The sequence below is a fragment of the Thunnus thynnus genome, chromosome 13, assembly GCF_963924715.1.
Source record: "Thunnus thynnus chromosome 13, fThuThy2.1, whole genome shotgun sequence".
Taxonomy (NCBI): domain Eukaryota; kingdom Metazoa; phylum Chordata; class Actinopteri; order Scombriformes; family Scombridae; genus Thunnus; species Thunnus thynnus.
This window is the reverse complement of record NC_089529.1, coordinates 15,086,526-15,102,292: the sequence shown is the minus strand read 5'-3', so window position 1 is coordinate 15,102,292 and position 15,767 is coordinate 15,086,526. Positions and strand designations below refer to the sequence as shown.

At 40.1% G+C, this 15,767-nt stretch overlaps 1 protein-coding gene across 1 annotated transcript in view; it reads left to right on the top strand.

Annotated features, from left to right (window-relative positions):
* Positions 1-15,767, top strand: part of LOC137195672 (FRAS1-related extracellular matrix protein 2-like) — a 62,130-nt gene that overhangs the window by 30,087 nt on the left and 16,276 nt on the right. The window contains exons 4-6 of the mRNA XM_067608222.1: positions 5,634-5,864; positions 9,932-10,057; positions 11,284-11,535. Coding sequence (XP_067464323.1) covers positions 5,634-5,864; positions 9,932-10,057; positions 11,284-11,535 — 609 coding nt within the window. The remainder of the gene's footprint in view (positions 1-5,633; positions 5,865-9,931; positions 10,058-11,283; positions 11,536-15,767) is intronic.

Genomic DNA, 15,767 nt, shown 5'->3' with positions numbered 1-15,767 from the left:
TGTGTGTGTGTGTGTGTCACAACAAAAACTGAGCTGCAGATGAGAAGATAAATAATGATAGAAAAGAAAAATCTAGTAACTATAAAAAGAAAAGAAAAACCGGTAAAGGAAAGGAAAAACATAGACAGACAGAGCGATAATGTTAGTAGCTTGCTGCAGTGCAAGGGGTTAGCTGATTAAAGTCGATGTGGTGCCAGGAGAAGGTGGACGACAGCTGTTACACAAACTCCATCACAACAGGAAGTACAGGTAGAGAGGATCTGTGAAGGAGGAATGCAGAGATCGAGGATCAAGGTTCAAAGATGCCCCTGCAAAGCACAGCTCAGGCAGAATGGGGATGGACCAGAGCACAGGGATCAGATAGGTTCCCTACCGTTTTCAAACCTCACTTTCTCACTTCTCATGAAAGAACAAATCTCCTCAACGACAAGCCTTAAGATATCAACCTTCAACTTAATTCTTCATGGGCATGCACCCTCTTCCTCACCTGCTGTGTCTTCTTCTAATTGAGTTCTGTCACTTTGTCCTGTCCCCCAGTGGTACCGTCCCACTGACTTGTCAACCCACTTAACCTGTCTCACCTTCTTTCCTTTTTTCATCCATAATCCTGTCTCACTTCAGCTCACTGTGAAGAGCATTTGGTCCTTTTTGCTCCTAACCTGCTTTTCCTCATCAAAGACACCACCTCCCTTCTTCCTGCTCCTTCACTGCTTTATTGCCCTGGGTGGGTGCCACAGGCTGTCTTTCCTCCTCCCACTCTCCATTTGTGTATCTCCCTTCTCCTCTCCTTTCTGTTTCACTTCAGCGCGGCACTCACTCGCTGTTTGTTGTCACTCTGTCTTTATTTTCTCACTTCTTGGTGTGCACCTTGTATACATTGCGGTGTGTCTCTGCTGGTTTCTCTCCATCTTTGTTTTTGTTTTGTCACATCTTCTTGCTCTGTTCACTTCACGAAACCCGCCACTCTCAAGTCCTGATCCTCTCCACGCCTCTCCTTTTCTTTCCTCCTCTTCCTGTCTTCTTTGCTGTGTGAGTAATATAGGAACCCTATGGGGAAACAAGATGGCATTGAATTCTCATTTTTCTTTTCTACTCCTTCCATAAATCAAAGCTCATTCCTTTAAGAGTTCTTTCTTTGTGCACCATCCTTCTCAGCTGCGTCCATACTCTGAGAGATAAATGGAGGATTGTTAACAAGATGCGCTTTTGCCAGGTTAATGTCATCTCCTGTGGGCTGTAGTCTAGCCTCTTTATTGTTGCCATTGCAGAGTGAATAGAGAGAGTTGATTTTTTTTCACCAGGAGATATTAGAAAGTGTTGCCCCCTGAATGTCTTCTCTAAAGATCCCCACTTCAGCTGCCTTGATGTGAAATGACCTTTATAGTATAATGAGCATGAAGGCACTTGCACTCATAAATTCTATGATGAATTGTATATTTTACACTCATCCAAACTCAGCTTACTGCAGTGTTTGCTTTCAACAGTGAAATAAACTACAATACTAAACAGAAAGAAGAAAAGATTTCAGCTATAAACAGAATATGTGTGTGTTTGTGTGCAGCCCTTTGTATGTGTGTGTGTTTGTGTGTGTGTTGTGGAGACACAAACACAAGGGACTGTAGCTTTGAGGAAAATAAAGATCAAAAGCCCTCGGGTGGGTATATAGCCACCTGCTGAGAAGAAACCCCAGAGCGACCCGAGGCAAGGCGTGTCTCTTCTCTCCAGGGAGTCCAGTAAGGGTGGCACAATGAGGCTCCACCCATTTAAGATCAACACTTCTTCTCTCCTCTAGGCAGGTGTGTGTGTATGTGGGTTTTTATTTGATGTGAATCAACTGATCATCAGGGTAGACAGATGAGACAGAAATCAGTGGTTATAAGACACTTTACTTGTCTTTTGGTCATGCTTTATGTTACTGGTCTCTTCATTTTTAGGACATTTTAGAAAATGGTGGTGCAATTTGTGAGAAACTATAAGAAAAAACAGAAAAAAAGTGTTAGGTTGGCATAGTTGGGAAGTACTCAGTCATTATATTTGACTTCATAGTTGTTAATTTGCAAAAAATCTTAATAAATCAGACTCTTAACAGTTCTTTGAATGACAGAAAATATTTAGTTTTCAGTGTGTAGTTTTGTATGTCAACCTACGTATTAACATATTAGATACCTCCTTAAAAACTCTGTAATGAGAGCATTTGTCATATACTACCAAATAACATAACCATTTCAAAGAAAATGTCCTAAGAATAAACAGTAAAAGCTACTTTGAGGAAATTATTTAAAAAATGTCCTGGAAATTAGTAGGAAAGTAAAGGATCAGTAAAATTAGGTGTTACTGACATCGTTAATAGATGCTTAGTCATTATTTTTTAAGAAACAATCTGATATGCTAATTCATTGTTTGACACTGGAAGGAGATTAGCTTCTGTCTAGTAAACAATTGTTAAGTGTTATTTATTAAGGATTTTTGCAAATGAGCAACTACACATGAACCCAAATATGAGTGGACACTCACCAACTAAACACTTTTTTATATTTTTCTCATAATGTGTAACAAATTGCACCCCCTTCCTGTAAAATATCCTAAAAATTGACCATTAAATACCTGCAAATTACTCAGACAATTTCCAGGAAATTAGTATAGAATGAAGGGACCTGTAAATTAAAGCATTACCAAGATTTTCATTATATTAACCCCATTTTTTTCAACAATAGCCATTCAAAGTATTTGCATTCTGTAATTGCCACTATATATAGTAGTCTTCGGAGTCTGCCTTTCTCACACTGGATTCAATACCCATGCACAAAGGATTCACAGGAAATGATTCATGCACATACTGGACATGGATCATTTCCTTAGCAAAAGACCAAACCGAGTGCATGCACACATTTCATGTAATGCAGAAGACAACCAATCATGACTTCAGTATCACTGTGTCAGACAACATCTAAAGAGATACATGTGTTGCATTCCTGACAGAGTAGCTGCTCTTGATACACATCATATTGAATGAAAGTTTGGGATCTGTATTATCAAAATGTACTTTATATGCCGCTGTGGCCAGTAACTATAGGTGTCACCCAATCAACCAGGATCAAAATCATCAGGATGATATTTAGTTGTTATAAAGCTGTGTTTAGGGCTGCAACTAACAATTGTTTTCATTATGGATTAATTTGTTGATTATTTTCCTAATTAATCAATTAGTTGTTCAGCAGGAAAATGGTGAAAAATGTCAATCGCTGTTTCCCAGAGCCCAAGCTGACACCCTCAAATGTCTTGTTTTGTCCCATCCAACAGTCCACAAACCAAAGATATTCAGTTTACTCTCATAGAAGACTAAAGAAACCAGAAAATATTCACATTTAAGAAGCTGGAATCAGAGAATTTAGACTTTTTTCTTAAAAAATGACTCCAAAAAATGAATCAATTATTAAAATATTTGGTGATTACTTTTATAATTGGCAACTAATTGATCAATCAACTAATCCTTGCAGCTTTAGCTGCAACTCACTGTTTATAGGATGAGAGTTAAGATAATTACATTATTACTCATGACTGGACTATAAATATCAACAGCATACCTGTATTTATATATAAGTCTCCCTCAGAGGTTTTTGTCCTGCTTACAGCACAGCCAAAAGATGGCAATATTTCTTGGTTAGTGTGTCTTTCCAACCAAAACAAAACTTATATCCACAGCAAGATATCCAAACAATTTCTGCACAAATTGCCATGAAACTTGCTCTTGATAGTCATGGTGCTGAACAAATGTTTTGGTGACCCTGCTGGTCTATCTGCCACCACCACAATCAAACAGAAATGTTCATCTCTGAGAACTATCACAATTGAATGGCAGATTGCCACTGGTACATTTATGCTTCCCAGAGGATGAATTGTTTTCAACTTAACTGATGAAGGTCCTTGGACTGTGACAAAACCTCTTTAACCCTATTTCATGTGATAAGCATGATGTGGATTTAAGCTTACAAATGCACAGTATTGGTGGCATTTTCATTACACCCTCAGATGCTCTTCTACTTTAATACAATCAGTTTTGATGAACAGTGCTGATAATTTATGATGAAGTATTGTGATTTATATTTCGGATGTACCCACAGCTTTGTACAACCCTTACCTAAGTCGTCACAAGAAAACCTGACCCAGGTTTGGCTGATATGATCTCACAGCAGTGAACAAGCAAACCAAGAGCTGTCCTGACTGAACTTCCATTAGTCATGTCTCGGATTTCTCAGAAAAACTTCCACTGCCTCCAGAGAAGTACATTTTTCATGTTGTGTTAATGCAGCGGCAGTGAGCAACAGCGGCAGCATTAGATTTTCCTGCTGTTAAAAAGCAGAGAAACAGTGGAGGCTGAGAAATAATAATACCTTGGTGTTACGTGCAGGGTGGTTGACAAAAATATATTGAAAGAGGTTGCTATATTTTATTTGCAGCTGATCTTTTGATCCAGCCAAATGCAAGATAAGGCAGCATTGCATTAGAGTAAAATTTGGTTTCTTTGGACTTCTAACTGTGCTGTTGTTGAATATTGTTCAACTAGGAAGATGTTTTTGCTGTGGTCAAAGCCAGACAGTGAATTGGACCAGTCAGTCCGGCATCACCAACATAGCAATTAAAGGAACCCAGAAATGCAAAGCATAACACCAAAAACTAATTTGATTATGAATTTCCACTCTAGTCTGGGTGTTGTGAATGAATACAGTCACTGAAGGTCCTTACAGCTACAGTTACATGCATGAGTGTGACTGTGTTTGTATTCCTGCGTGAGTTTGATTATTTTCAGCTTAAATTTTGCACATATTACTCACCTCTCAGATCTTACTGCGTGTATGATCTAATGTATCCAGTCTCATCTGCATGTGCTTGTCACTTGTTTTTTTCTCAGCTTGTTTGTGCAGTTTTTTGAGGGTCTGGACAAAAAAAAGGAAACAAATCCTTTGTATTTTCAGGCACATGCATCAGCCCAGCATTACTCTGCTTGTCTTGTTCTTATGAGGCATTGTGAGTTTAGACAAAGGAACATGAATAGCCTATTTCCATATGTAATACATTATATGGCTTATGCCACCTGGGCGTCCTTGATGTGTGTTTGATGTGAAACCCAGTGGTACAAGTAAGCTCTCCTGCTTTGAAGGTGTATCGATGAGCATGAATGTTAGATGGATCGTGAAGTGGATTCACATGAAAGACCTATTATGAATGGAATAGGAGATATTTGAAGAGAAAAGGATGTGACACACACGCACACACACACAGACACATAACCCTTGGGAAACAGCCATGGTAGGTAATCCATCTCAGTAAGGTGGAATATGCTTATTTAAACGCCTCAGTTACAAATTCATTTTCACACATTCCTGAGGCTCTGTAAGTGATCAGTGAAGAAAAATAGACGCAACACTCTTTTTCTCACCACTCTCTGAACAACATTAAAGGGTGTGAATATCTAATCTGTTTTTTATCTGTTTCTCTCTCTTGCCTGTCACCCTTTCATGTTCGCTTTCTTTGTTTCGTCTCCACTTCTACCTGTCTGTCTGTTATTTTTTTAATTCATCTGGCCTGTCCTTTCTTTCTTTTTCTACACTTTTATCGCTGTTTGTATATCTCAGGCATTGGAACCCAGGATGGCAGTGCAAAGAAGGATGAGGATTTCAAGGGTAAGTCCCAGAGGCAGGTCCAGTTCAACCCGGGACAGACAAGCGCCATATGGAGGGTTCGGATCCTGACTGACGGGAAGTACGAGCAGGCGGAGACCTTCCAGATTTTGCTATCGGAGCCGGTGATGGGAGTGCTGGAGTTCCCTGCCGCAGCAACAGTTGAGATCCTGGATCCCAATGATGGTCAGTACTGATCATGCATACATTGTAGTGTGCACTCAGCATGCACATGGATATTTTTAGGATTAATATTCTTGATATTCATGTGGTGACAATATGATATTTCTATCCACAGCTACATCACAACAGACTATAAAAGCTGTAATTTATTTTATTTTTTGCACATTTAGTCTGAATATTTTTATCTTGGAGGTAACACAGAATACTAAAATGACTCTCAAGATACTGAATACACATACCGTATAAAGATGCAAATTAAGTCAAACAAATATATTCAATATTTTCTTTATTACTGTACAAATTTAAATCAAAATCAGACCCCACAGACAGACGGTATGGAGGATTGATTTGAGTTGATAAGAGAAGTGTTTGCTTCTCCCACCTGAACAGACAAATATGATTGCAGAACCAGTGAAGTTTCCACCACACAAAATCCCATATTCCTCTTACAACTCAATGAGAAATACACAACCCTTTGCCGTGTATCACATTTGCTGTGTGAAGACATAACACACACAGAATGAAGAATCGTCAATATAAACATTGTCTGCTGTAGATACAGAGCCATGTCAAATCTGCCCTCAGGCAAGGAGGAGAAATATAGTTTTGACATGATAGCTAGTAGAGATTTGTTATAGCCATGACGTTTGTTTTTTCCATTGCTGTTGTGTTTTTATACTCACTGGTGGTACAGAGTGCAGTTACATACTTTCTAAAATCCAACAATAGAAAAAACAGCATAATTATAGTTCATTTTTTGTCCATTTTCATCGGGCTGAATCAGAGGTCCTCCTAAAGTACTGATATTGCTGTTTACCAGTGAACATTGATTGAACTCTAATGGCTATGTTCGGAAAGTGCCTCACTTATACTCACAAAACTTCAGTCCTTCTCTCTTAAATAGTTTGTGATCTGTCACCCTCCTAGTTCTTTGTGTCTATGTCTGTAAATTGAATAATGAAATATTGAGTAGTGCAACAAAGTGCCTGCTCCGTGCCATCAAGGCTAGATTACTCTTCTGCAACTTTCACATTTTTTATGTATTGCTCCTTCCCTCAGTACAACTTTTAAGTAATTATAGATGTGCAACAAAGATGGAAACACTGAAACTTCCATTATGGCGACACACAATAGCTGCTCCCATCACACTATCTCCCTCATTTTGTCTTCTCATTCTCTGTCTTTCACTATCTCTTGTCTTGACACCCCCCCCCCCCCCCCCCCCCCCCCCCCACCACCCTTCACATTCTCCCTCCTCAGTCTATCCTCCCCTGTGGGTTAATTATGCTGTGTGTGGAGGGCAGGGGTTGGTTTGTTTTCTGTTATCTCCGGGGATAGTCTAATGTGACAGAGATGTGCCACTCTGTACTCTAATGGGCCAGTGAAGCTTTAGCTATGCCTGTGGCGTTAGCTGTACTCCAGCTTCTTTCTCTAATGATGAAAACTGGCTTTGTCTGGTCTTCTGGTTAGCCTGGAGATTCGCTCCCTAGAGGATATGTCAGCTTGGCTAATATCAGCTTTAGAGGAGGAGAGAGGATCACTAAGCTTTACCCAAAAGTGTTTCAAAATTAAGGAAAGCATAACAAGCTGAATTTGTTCTCATAGCATAGGCAGTCTCTGTTTGTCTGTGCAAATGCCTAGAGCTATTCAATATTGTTTTCTTTCTCTTATAGCTGTAAGAATGCATACCCTCTCTATAAGCCTGTCGCTACTTTGATTAATAATGAGGAGTGGGTTTGTCCTATAGCGTGTTTGCATCCAGTCTCAAGGCTTCAGCAGATACAGACCCTAGCTTTCCTCCTGCAAAACTTTAGGACTTTCTTTCATATATAATCCATGCACAGTGCTGACTAAAGATGAAGGTGGCAGCCTGCTGTTTGACTGTGTGCTGCAAGCAGTGTCAGAATCTAGCCATAGTCAGGAATATCTTTCTTGCTTCCTCTACAGAAAGGACACTATGTATCAGTGGGGCTGTTATCATTGTTTGCACATAATAAAGAAACATCTTCACACACTCAAACAGTAACTCTTCAATTTTGGAGCAGTTACCGAGGTCATTCAGCTAAATTATGAAGTTTTCCTCCCTTGTAATTTTTTTGTCTGGAACCATAAGGCCAGTTGTAGTCAAGCACACTCTTGTGTAATTATACAAGCTTTGTCTCAGTTAGGATATAAAATCTCTGAGTAATGTAAGGCAAATTAAATGAGGACCTCCTGTTTCTGAGGTTGCTGTTGCTTTGAACTGTGATTAGAGAAACAGGTTAAAAGGTGTCATTAACTGTAAGTCTGTAGAGGCTGTTTTGTTTTACATTTACAGCTACATTTTAGAAATACTGTATATCTGATGGGAATAACCAGCAATACGAACTGGTGCTGTGTAAATTGCGTAACTACTACAACAACAACCAGATAGTAGAAACAAAGAAAATATCCTTGCATCCATAGAATATTCATGATAATATCAATAATGGAGACGTTCTAGGCTTAGAAACAAAAGCCAGAGTTTTTTGTGTGTTTTGTTTTCTTTTGGAAAGACAATAGATAGATCAGCTTGCAGTAGTCACTATTTTAACACCCTCTGTAAAAGCATGTTTTTTTTTCTCCCCATGAATGTTTTAAAATGACCATCTGGGATACCGAGACAAATCCACTGCATTGGTGGGCCGGTGGACCGTCAAAAAAATACATAAAGTTTTTACCAGCCTTGTCTGTCTCTTTACCGGCCCTCTCTTAGTGCCTGTCATTTGGGGTGTGCATGAGGCCATTTCCGACCAAGTTATATACTGTACATATGTAATCAACCCTCACTGACCCGAGCACCCCTCCACCCCCACCCACAGAGGCTGGTCCAGAGGATAAGTCCAGGGCTGAATTTCTTTCCCAGCACACCCCTGGTGAAGTGTGAGGTGAAATGTTAAAGAACTGTGAGGAGATGAGGTGTGCAGTATATGTGTGGAGAGAGAGAAGAAAATCAAGGTACAGTGAGCGGTGTGTGTGTCCGTGTGTGTGTGTGAGTGTAATAGGTAAGCGGTGGACCCTAATCCCCTGCTATGAATTCCTGTACCCCCCTGGGGAGTGACAGATTGTGGACAGCGACAGAGAGGAGAAATGGAGGAGAGGGGAGAAGATTGAGAGGAGAGGGAACGATTTAGTGAGAGTTACTGTAGGAGAAGAGAGATGTTTGATCCCCTGCTGTGCGCAAGATTGTTTTATGTTGATGACTCCATCCCAAGGAGTCATCTCAGGTGTTGATCTCTTTTTGTAGGCTGGGTGTTGAATCAAACTTCCAAATCTCTTTTGCACACTCCAGTTCTTGCCATTTTAATGCAACTTTTTTGTAGCACAAGCAAACCACGGGTGTCTTGCAGTTCCCATCATTCACTCACTCATTCATCCACTCACTCAAAGAGAGAGGGGGAGGGTGAACAAAGTCACAGGGAGATCTGGGACGAGCTGAAACTCAGTCCGCTCTGTTAGTATTTTTATTGGTCCCTGTGCGTCTGTGGAAAATAGCTCCAACATTTATTGTTTCTATAATGTCAGTAAGTTCTTCGTTTTGATAGATGATGCTTTCACTGGCTCTGAGTCTCTCTCTCAATCACAAATTCCTCTCATAGACGGAGAGAGGAGTAGAGAAAAAAAATAAGAGAAATGGTTCGTCTGACCCCTCTGTGTATAGAAGAGTCGATGTTCGAAACGCCCAACTGATACATTCTGTTGGATGAACTGAGAGGCTTGCATATGTAATTGTCTGCAACACACCGGGCAGTAAGAAAAACTTCCAGAGGGGTCTCTTTGAAGAGCACCTCTGGTTGCATCAAACCGAAAACTGTGATGGAAAGTTATTTTTGAATATGAATAAGCACACCGCAGGACCACCACTTCAATAGATCTGAATAAAAATATTAAAAAAGTCAGCTGCACGTCACTAATGCTGAGCCAGAACAAAAGCCTGTTTCAGTCCTTGATGCCCTAATGTTCTGTGGGTTTTTGCAGATTGTTATACATATCATTACCCTTTTCTTTTTTCCTCTGACTCCCTCCGCTCTTCTCTCTTCTCCTCCAAACAGAGTCGACTGTGTTCTTCCCTGAGCAGATCCACTCAGTGGAGGAGGATGTTGGGGAGCTTTTCATTCCAGTGCACCGCAGTGGAGACATCAGCCAGGAACTCATGGTGGTCTGCTACACTCAGCAGGGTATGCACTAGCCTTTTTTCACCTCATCTAACCCATTTACCCTCAGTGTATGCTGTCTGCCTGTCTGCCTGCCTGCTGGCTTTGCTTGTCAAACTGATCATATCAGATGGTGGGTGTTGTCGCTTAAGGACTCAGTGGATAATTTTTGACAACTTAAATTCACTTACATAATTTAAAAAATGAGGTACAAATGACAACAGTAACTCTGATTTAATTTTCATTTAGGGATTCTGCATTTATTAAAAGAACTGCCAATCGATTTGAGAATGAAAAGGTTTCAGTCTGATTTTTGGTAGAGCCTAGCCTTTTGTTTACATTTGGATCACAGATTGTGCATTTAAAGCTGATATCTATATTATTTTAATGGAATGTTAATGTCTTGAGTTTGAGGTACACCTGTCGCACCTATCCTGTTAGACAGTGCCAGTGAAGTCTGTTGGCACACAGGAAGAGATGCAATTCACACCGCATTTGCATTTTCACAGATCTCATCTGGCAGCATAACCTCAGTAGTATCACACTTGGCTGTTAGCCTGGTTCCAAGTTTTGCGGTAGTTAATTCAAATCAAAGAAATGCTTCCAAACAACCTTGACTCTGTTTGTGATCGTTCTTTCAATGACTTACTTCCAGCTGGTGATGTGTGAAAAGTTACATATTTCAGCTTGTACCTTCTCCCCACGCAGTTAAATTCATGAATGGATAATGCACACACTGATTAGCCTAATGAAGGCACTATTGTTAAATGTCAAAATGCTGTAGTGGCCACACCACAGCTTTTCATTTTAACAAAACCTTAGGGGTTGGTCTATTTCCCATTGTGCTCTTTCATTAAAAACTAATACACTGACCTGATGGGCTTGCTATAATGGAAGATCAAACTTTCACAAGTTATAATGGCTACATTAACAGTCTGAATTTCATTCAACTGAAAGAAAAAAATGCGTCTTATTACTGATTGTCACAAAAGTTTGTTAACTTGATGTGCTCACCCCCTTATGAATTTTCTTCACACCCCTTTTCACATCAAATTCAGCTTAATATGAATATGCATATATGAAAATTACTACTTCAAATGCAGTAGATCTATTATAGGAAAAGCTCAAGTCTTCTGATGTCTCTCACAAATACAATGTTTTAAATATGTACTTTCAATCATTTAGATCTCGTCATTTTTCCCCAAACTCCTGCCACTTTCTTCACCTTTCCTTTGCTGGTTTCTCTAAAGGCTCTGCCTCAGGGACGATTCCCACCACCGTGCTGTCTTACTCTGACTACATCTCACGCCCAGAGGAGCACAGCAGCATCCTTCGTTTCGACAAGGGTGAGAGGGAGAAGCAGTGTCGCGTGGTTATCATCGATGACTCTCTGTACGAGGGAGAAGAGAATTTCAACGTCACTCTGTCACTGCCTGTCGGGGGGCGTCTGGGAATGCACTACCCCACTACGAAAGTCAACATCTTGGAAGATATGGATGATGGTAAGACATGATGATGCTGCACTGATATAGTATGTACAGTATCTGTCTGTCTGTCAGTGAGTTGGTCATTAGACTAGTTCATTTCTGTACTTACTTACTTCCCCTGTATTTCTATTTCCAGTGGTCTTACTGTGAAAGTTTTAATAACTTTATAGAGAAAAGTTTTAAATTAAATGAAGCTTTGGTTAAACACTTTTCCCCTTGAATGTGATGTATCCAAATCACACGGATGAAAGGTCTTAGTGAACTTTGCAAAAGGCTTTTTGTCACCAAAGAGAAGCAGAGAAAATGCAATTTATTTCAGGTTTTTGTAGACCTTTAAGGTTAAACAACACTTGCATGTACACACATGTAACCGCAAAGTGTGAATTAACAGTGCAAGAAGTTGTGGTGTTTGTGAATTGTCATTGGAGTCTCAACATTGCAAAAGTTCCCTTAATTAAGCTTGTTTAAAAACATACTGGGTGTTGAGTCATGCAGGAAAAGCAGTGCTGGGAACACCCTGACATAGACCCTGTGTATCCACAGCAGACAGATGGAATCAAACTCCTCTCTTGCTATCATTCAGACAGTTTTTAATTACAGTTGAGACTCGCACAGGAGTCCAGTGGGACTTCATTATCACACATGTCCCTGGTCTGCTTTAATCGTGTTACAGCATCATATGGACAGAGGAGATTGCATTTTCTGAAAGGTAGGGAAATATGTAGAGGATTTATCTTGAGACATAAAAGCCTGCTGGGAAATACCTATTCCAGTCTACAGGCATTCTCCATCATCTCACTATATTGCATTGATTCACTTTAGAGAGACTGAATATCAGTTCTACTCTGCTCAAGGTTTTTTTTTTGTGAAATGCAATGCTATAGATTGTTACAGTAAAAGTCATGTTTTTTTCTTAGACATGAAGGAGCAGTTGTGTAACAGATTTGGGTCAAATACCAGCAGTGTTTGAGTTTACATCATAGAGATTATGTACTTTAAATAGTGTCAAGGAAGTTATGAGTCATAGAATATCTTCTTCCCTATCCTTATGTACACTGTGGCTCTCATTGTACATGCTTGTATATATCAAACCCACCCACCCATCTTGCATTAAGTAGACAAGCGCACCCCATGCACCACGTTGCCCTGGTTTATTGCTAGTAAAATACTAGTATGACTTGAAGCACCGCAGTGCTAGCCAACATTTTAAAATGTGCTCTGAGGAAGATGTATCAACAAATAAATAAGATTGAAAGTCTAATTGAGCTACATCCAGTACAGCTCAGTGTAAATAATTTGCATTCACTGGCCACAATGCTCCAGATGTATAAACATGGCCATGGCTGTTCTCTGAATTTATGTTTTGGTCCTTTTCGTTCTAGTGTTTTCTTATCTTGTTATGTAAATTTATCTCATTAGTTTGCAATATTCTGTGGTAGAAAAAGAGCATCTACATTTACTGTATCTGCCATCCAGAATAACTCTTGAGGATCTGATTGTCATCAGTAGTACAATACAATACAATATTTTGTAGCATGTGGGGCCACAATTATCTTGCAGAGCCTAATGGAAATGTCAGGGTGTGTGTCCATCATCAGATTAAGATGAAATCTTAGAAGAATGTAGACTTATTTCACAGACATTTGACATTTTCTTGTCAATACTCACAGTCTAGCTATTTGATGGCACTTTCATTTAGTCATTTTTAAAATAGTTTCTGTCAGAAAGAATAGTGTCAGTGAAGACGTGAAGTCATTCTATTGCCAGACTACAGGCAAGGATATATAAAACAATGACGAGAACTCAATTAGGGATACAAATAATTGTGCCAAATTAAATATATGTATATATATGTGTGTGGAGGCATCTGGGGGCAGGAACATGACACCCTCCCTGATTGTTACTAAATTGTCAGAAGACTTCAGTTGTGGCGCTGAGTTCAAAGTAATGGAAATGTGTTTGTGAAAGCCTGACTCCGGTGAGAGATGATGTGTCATTTTTAGCCTCCCAGAGGATAAAACACCGTCTGACAGTGCTCTAATACCTGCGCCCAGGCAGTCAAGCTGCAGCCTCCTTCACTTACGTACAACTTCAACTCACCAAGGAAAATAGCAAAACAAGAGTCGTGACGTTCTGTGTTTATTTGCGTGCGTGGCTACCTGCGTCTACTGTGCATGCGTGAATATGTGTCTACGTGTCCGCGCGCACCGAGTTAGACCTCAAATTGTGCATCAAAGGTAAGTGGTGAGAAATGCACTTGAAAAACTCTAAGTGTGACTGCTAGTGCTCTCTAGCCCCATTTTTCCTTCCCCCAGGTCAAAGTCAAGTTCAGTCTGCTGTTCTCCTTCCATATTTTTCTCCACTACCACCACTCTCTCTCCCCATCTCATGCACACACACATACACACACACACACACACACACACACACACTCTTTCTGTCTCTTTTGCTGAAAAAAGGCCCAGGGGTGCCTGCTAGATTTAGTACTTTATCAGATTAAACTCTACAGTACCTGTCTCCCTGAGCGTCGCGCTCTGCATGGCTGCACACTCTGACTCAAAGTGAGTGTTGTCATTTCCTTGTACCCTGCCAAGGAGAGAGGACATTCAGGCACTCGCGGTCGGGTGCATATGGCCACAGCTGAGTTTGTAGAATTGTAGATTAGCTCAGAGTATTTCTTGGAAACCTATCCCCTCATTTCAATATTAAGACAGAATTTACTTTTGGTTACACTCTGGAAGCAGCAGAATTGCTCACTTGTTCGTACATTATGCACTCGCTGTAGATAAAAAGTGGTGTTATTATCCACTGCGGGAGTGAGATTGACTAAGAACAAGAGGGATTTTGTTTCAGCTGTTGTCATTATAGGGCAACACACAACCATCTTTAGTCGCCACTCTTAAACAGAATATTTGTATTGTTAAATTTTCTGTCATATATGTATCCCATCGTCCGCATATCCTTAATTAGCATGCAAGCAGGACATTTTGGCAAATCCCATATCTCCCATTTTCTTCATTTTCTTCCTTAATTTTGCCTCCTGCCACATACAGTATAAAAATGCATTTAAAAACGAAAAGGAAAGAAATGGTGAAATTGTCAACAGCTTGCACATTAGCATCTAGTGAAACTAAAACAAGAAACAAATTAATCAAAAAAAGAGGCAAAAATGATATCATCACATCTTAGATAAGAGGTTCCTAACTTTCCTGTCCTGTGACTGTATAAAGTGTCTTGAACCACTGTCTTAGATGATGGTTAAGTTGTGTCCACATTTCTCTTCCCATATAGTGTGCTGCACCACTTCTACATGTCTTTGTTTTTTTCCCCCCAAATCTTAGCAATAAGTAGCATTGCTTGTAATATACACATCAAAAAACATATACTCTTTAGCTTGTCTACTGTCAAATGAAGATATAGGGGTATAAGTGAATGACAAGCACCTTAAGTCCCAGGCAAACATATAAAGACAAAATTTCTACAAGATGTCACCACAACAGTCACCAACTTCCGAAGCAAGGGGCCCTTCTAAACAGCTGAGAATGCTCTATAAACTGTACTTAAAGGTGCAGTGACACACAAATGGCTATGGACAAACCACACATAGTAATTATCACAATTTGGCTTTACACCTTCCCAAGTCCTCACACACACTTCAGAGTGCTAAACCACAGGCGTAGCCCCAGAGGGGAGAGAGGATGCAGTTCTCACTCATCAGTCATCACTCAGCTCCCTCTCAACGTGTTGAGAATTTGTCGTCCCCGGGCGCAGTCGGGAAGTGTGAATGCAGACATGTATATTAACAGCAGTTTCCTCTCTGATCATAGAAGGAATGTGTGCCAGATTGCTTACATACTGCTTACAGATGTGCTACAGTGCGTTTCCGCCACTATTGTTGAGGCATGTATTATACTAACAATAATAATCATCCCAAAAAAAATCTTTACAGCCCCTGCATTGTTTACCAGCATATTTGGTCCAATGTTTTTTCACGTTTTTCCCACCTACACAATCTGTAATTTTCCTTGTACTCTGCCATTGTGCAAATACAGAAATTCTATTAGCATTACAAACCAGCGCTACATCTGTTCAGTGAAGACGAGTGTGTAGGAGGGAAAGGTATGAGAGAAAGACAGAGGCAATTAGTAAACGAGTCTTTAGACGCAGAGAGAGAGAGGGCGCAGGCTGCACTTGATGTGTGATACTCACTAGATGTTGTTGCCCTGGGCTGTCACTTAGTCTGTCGA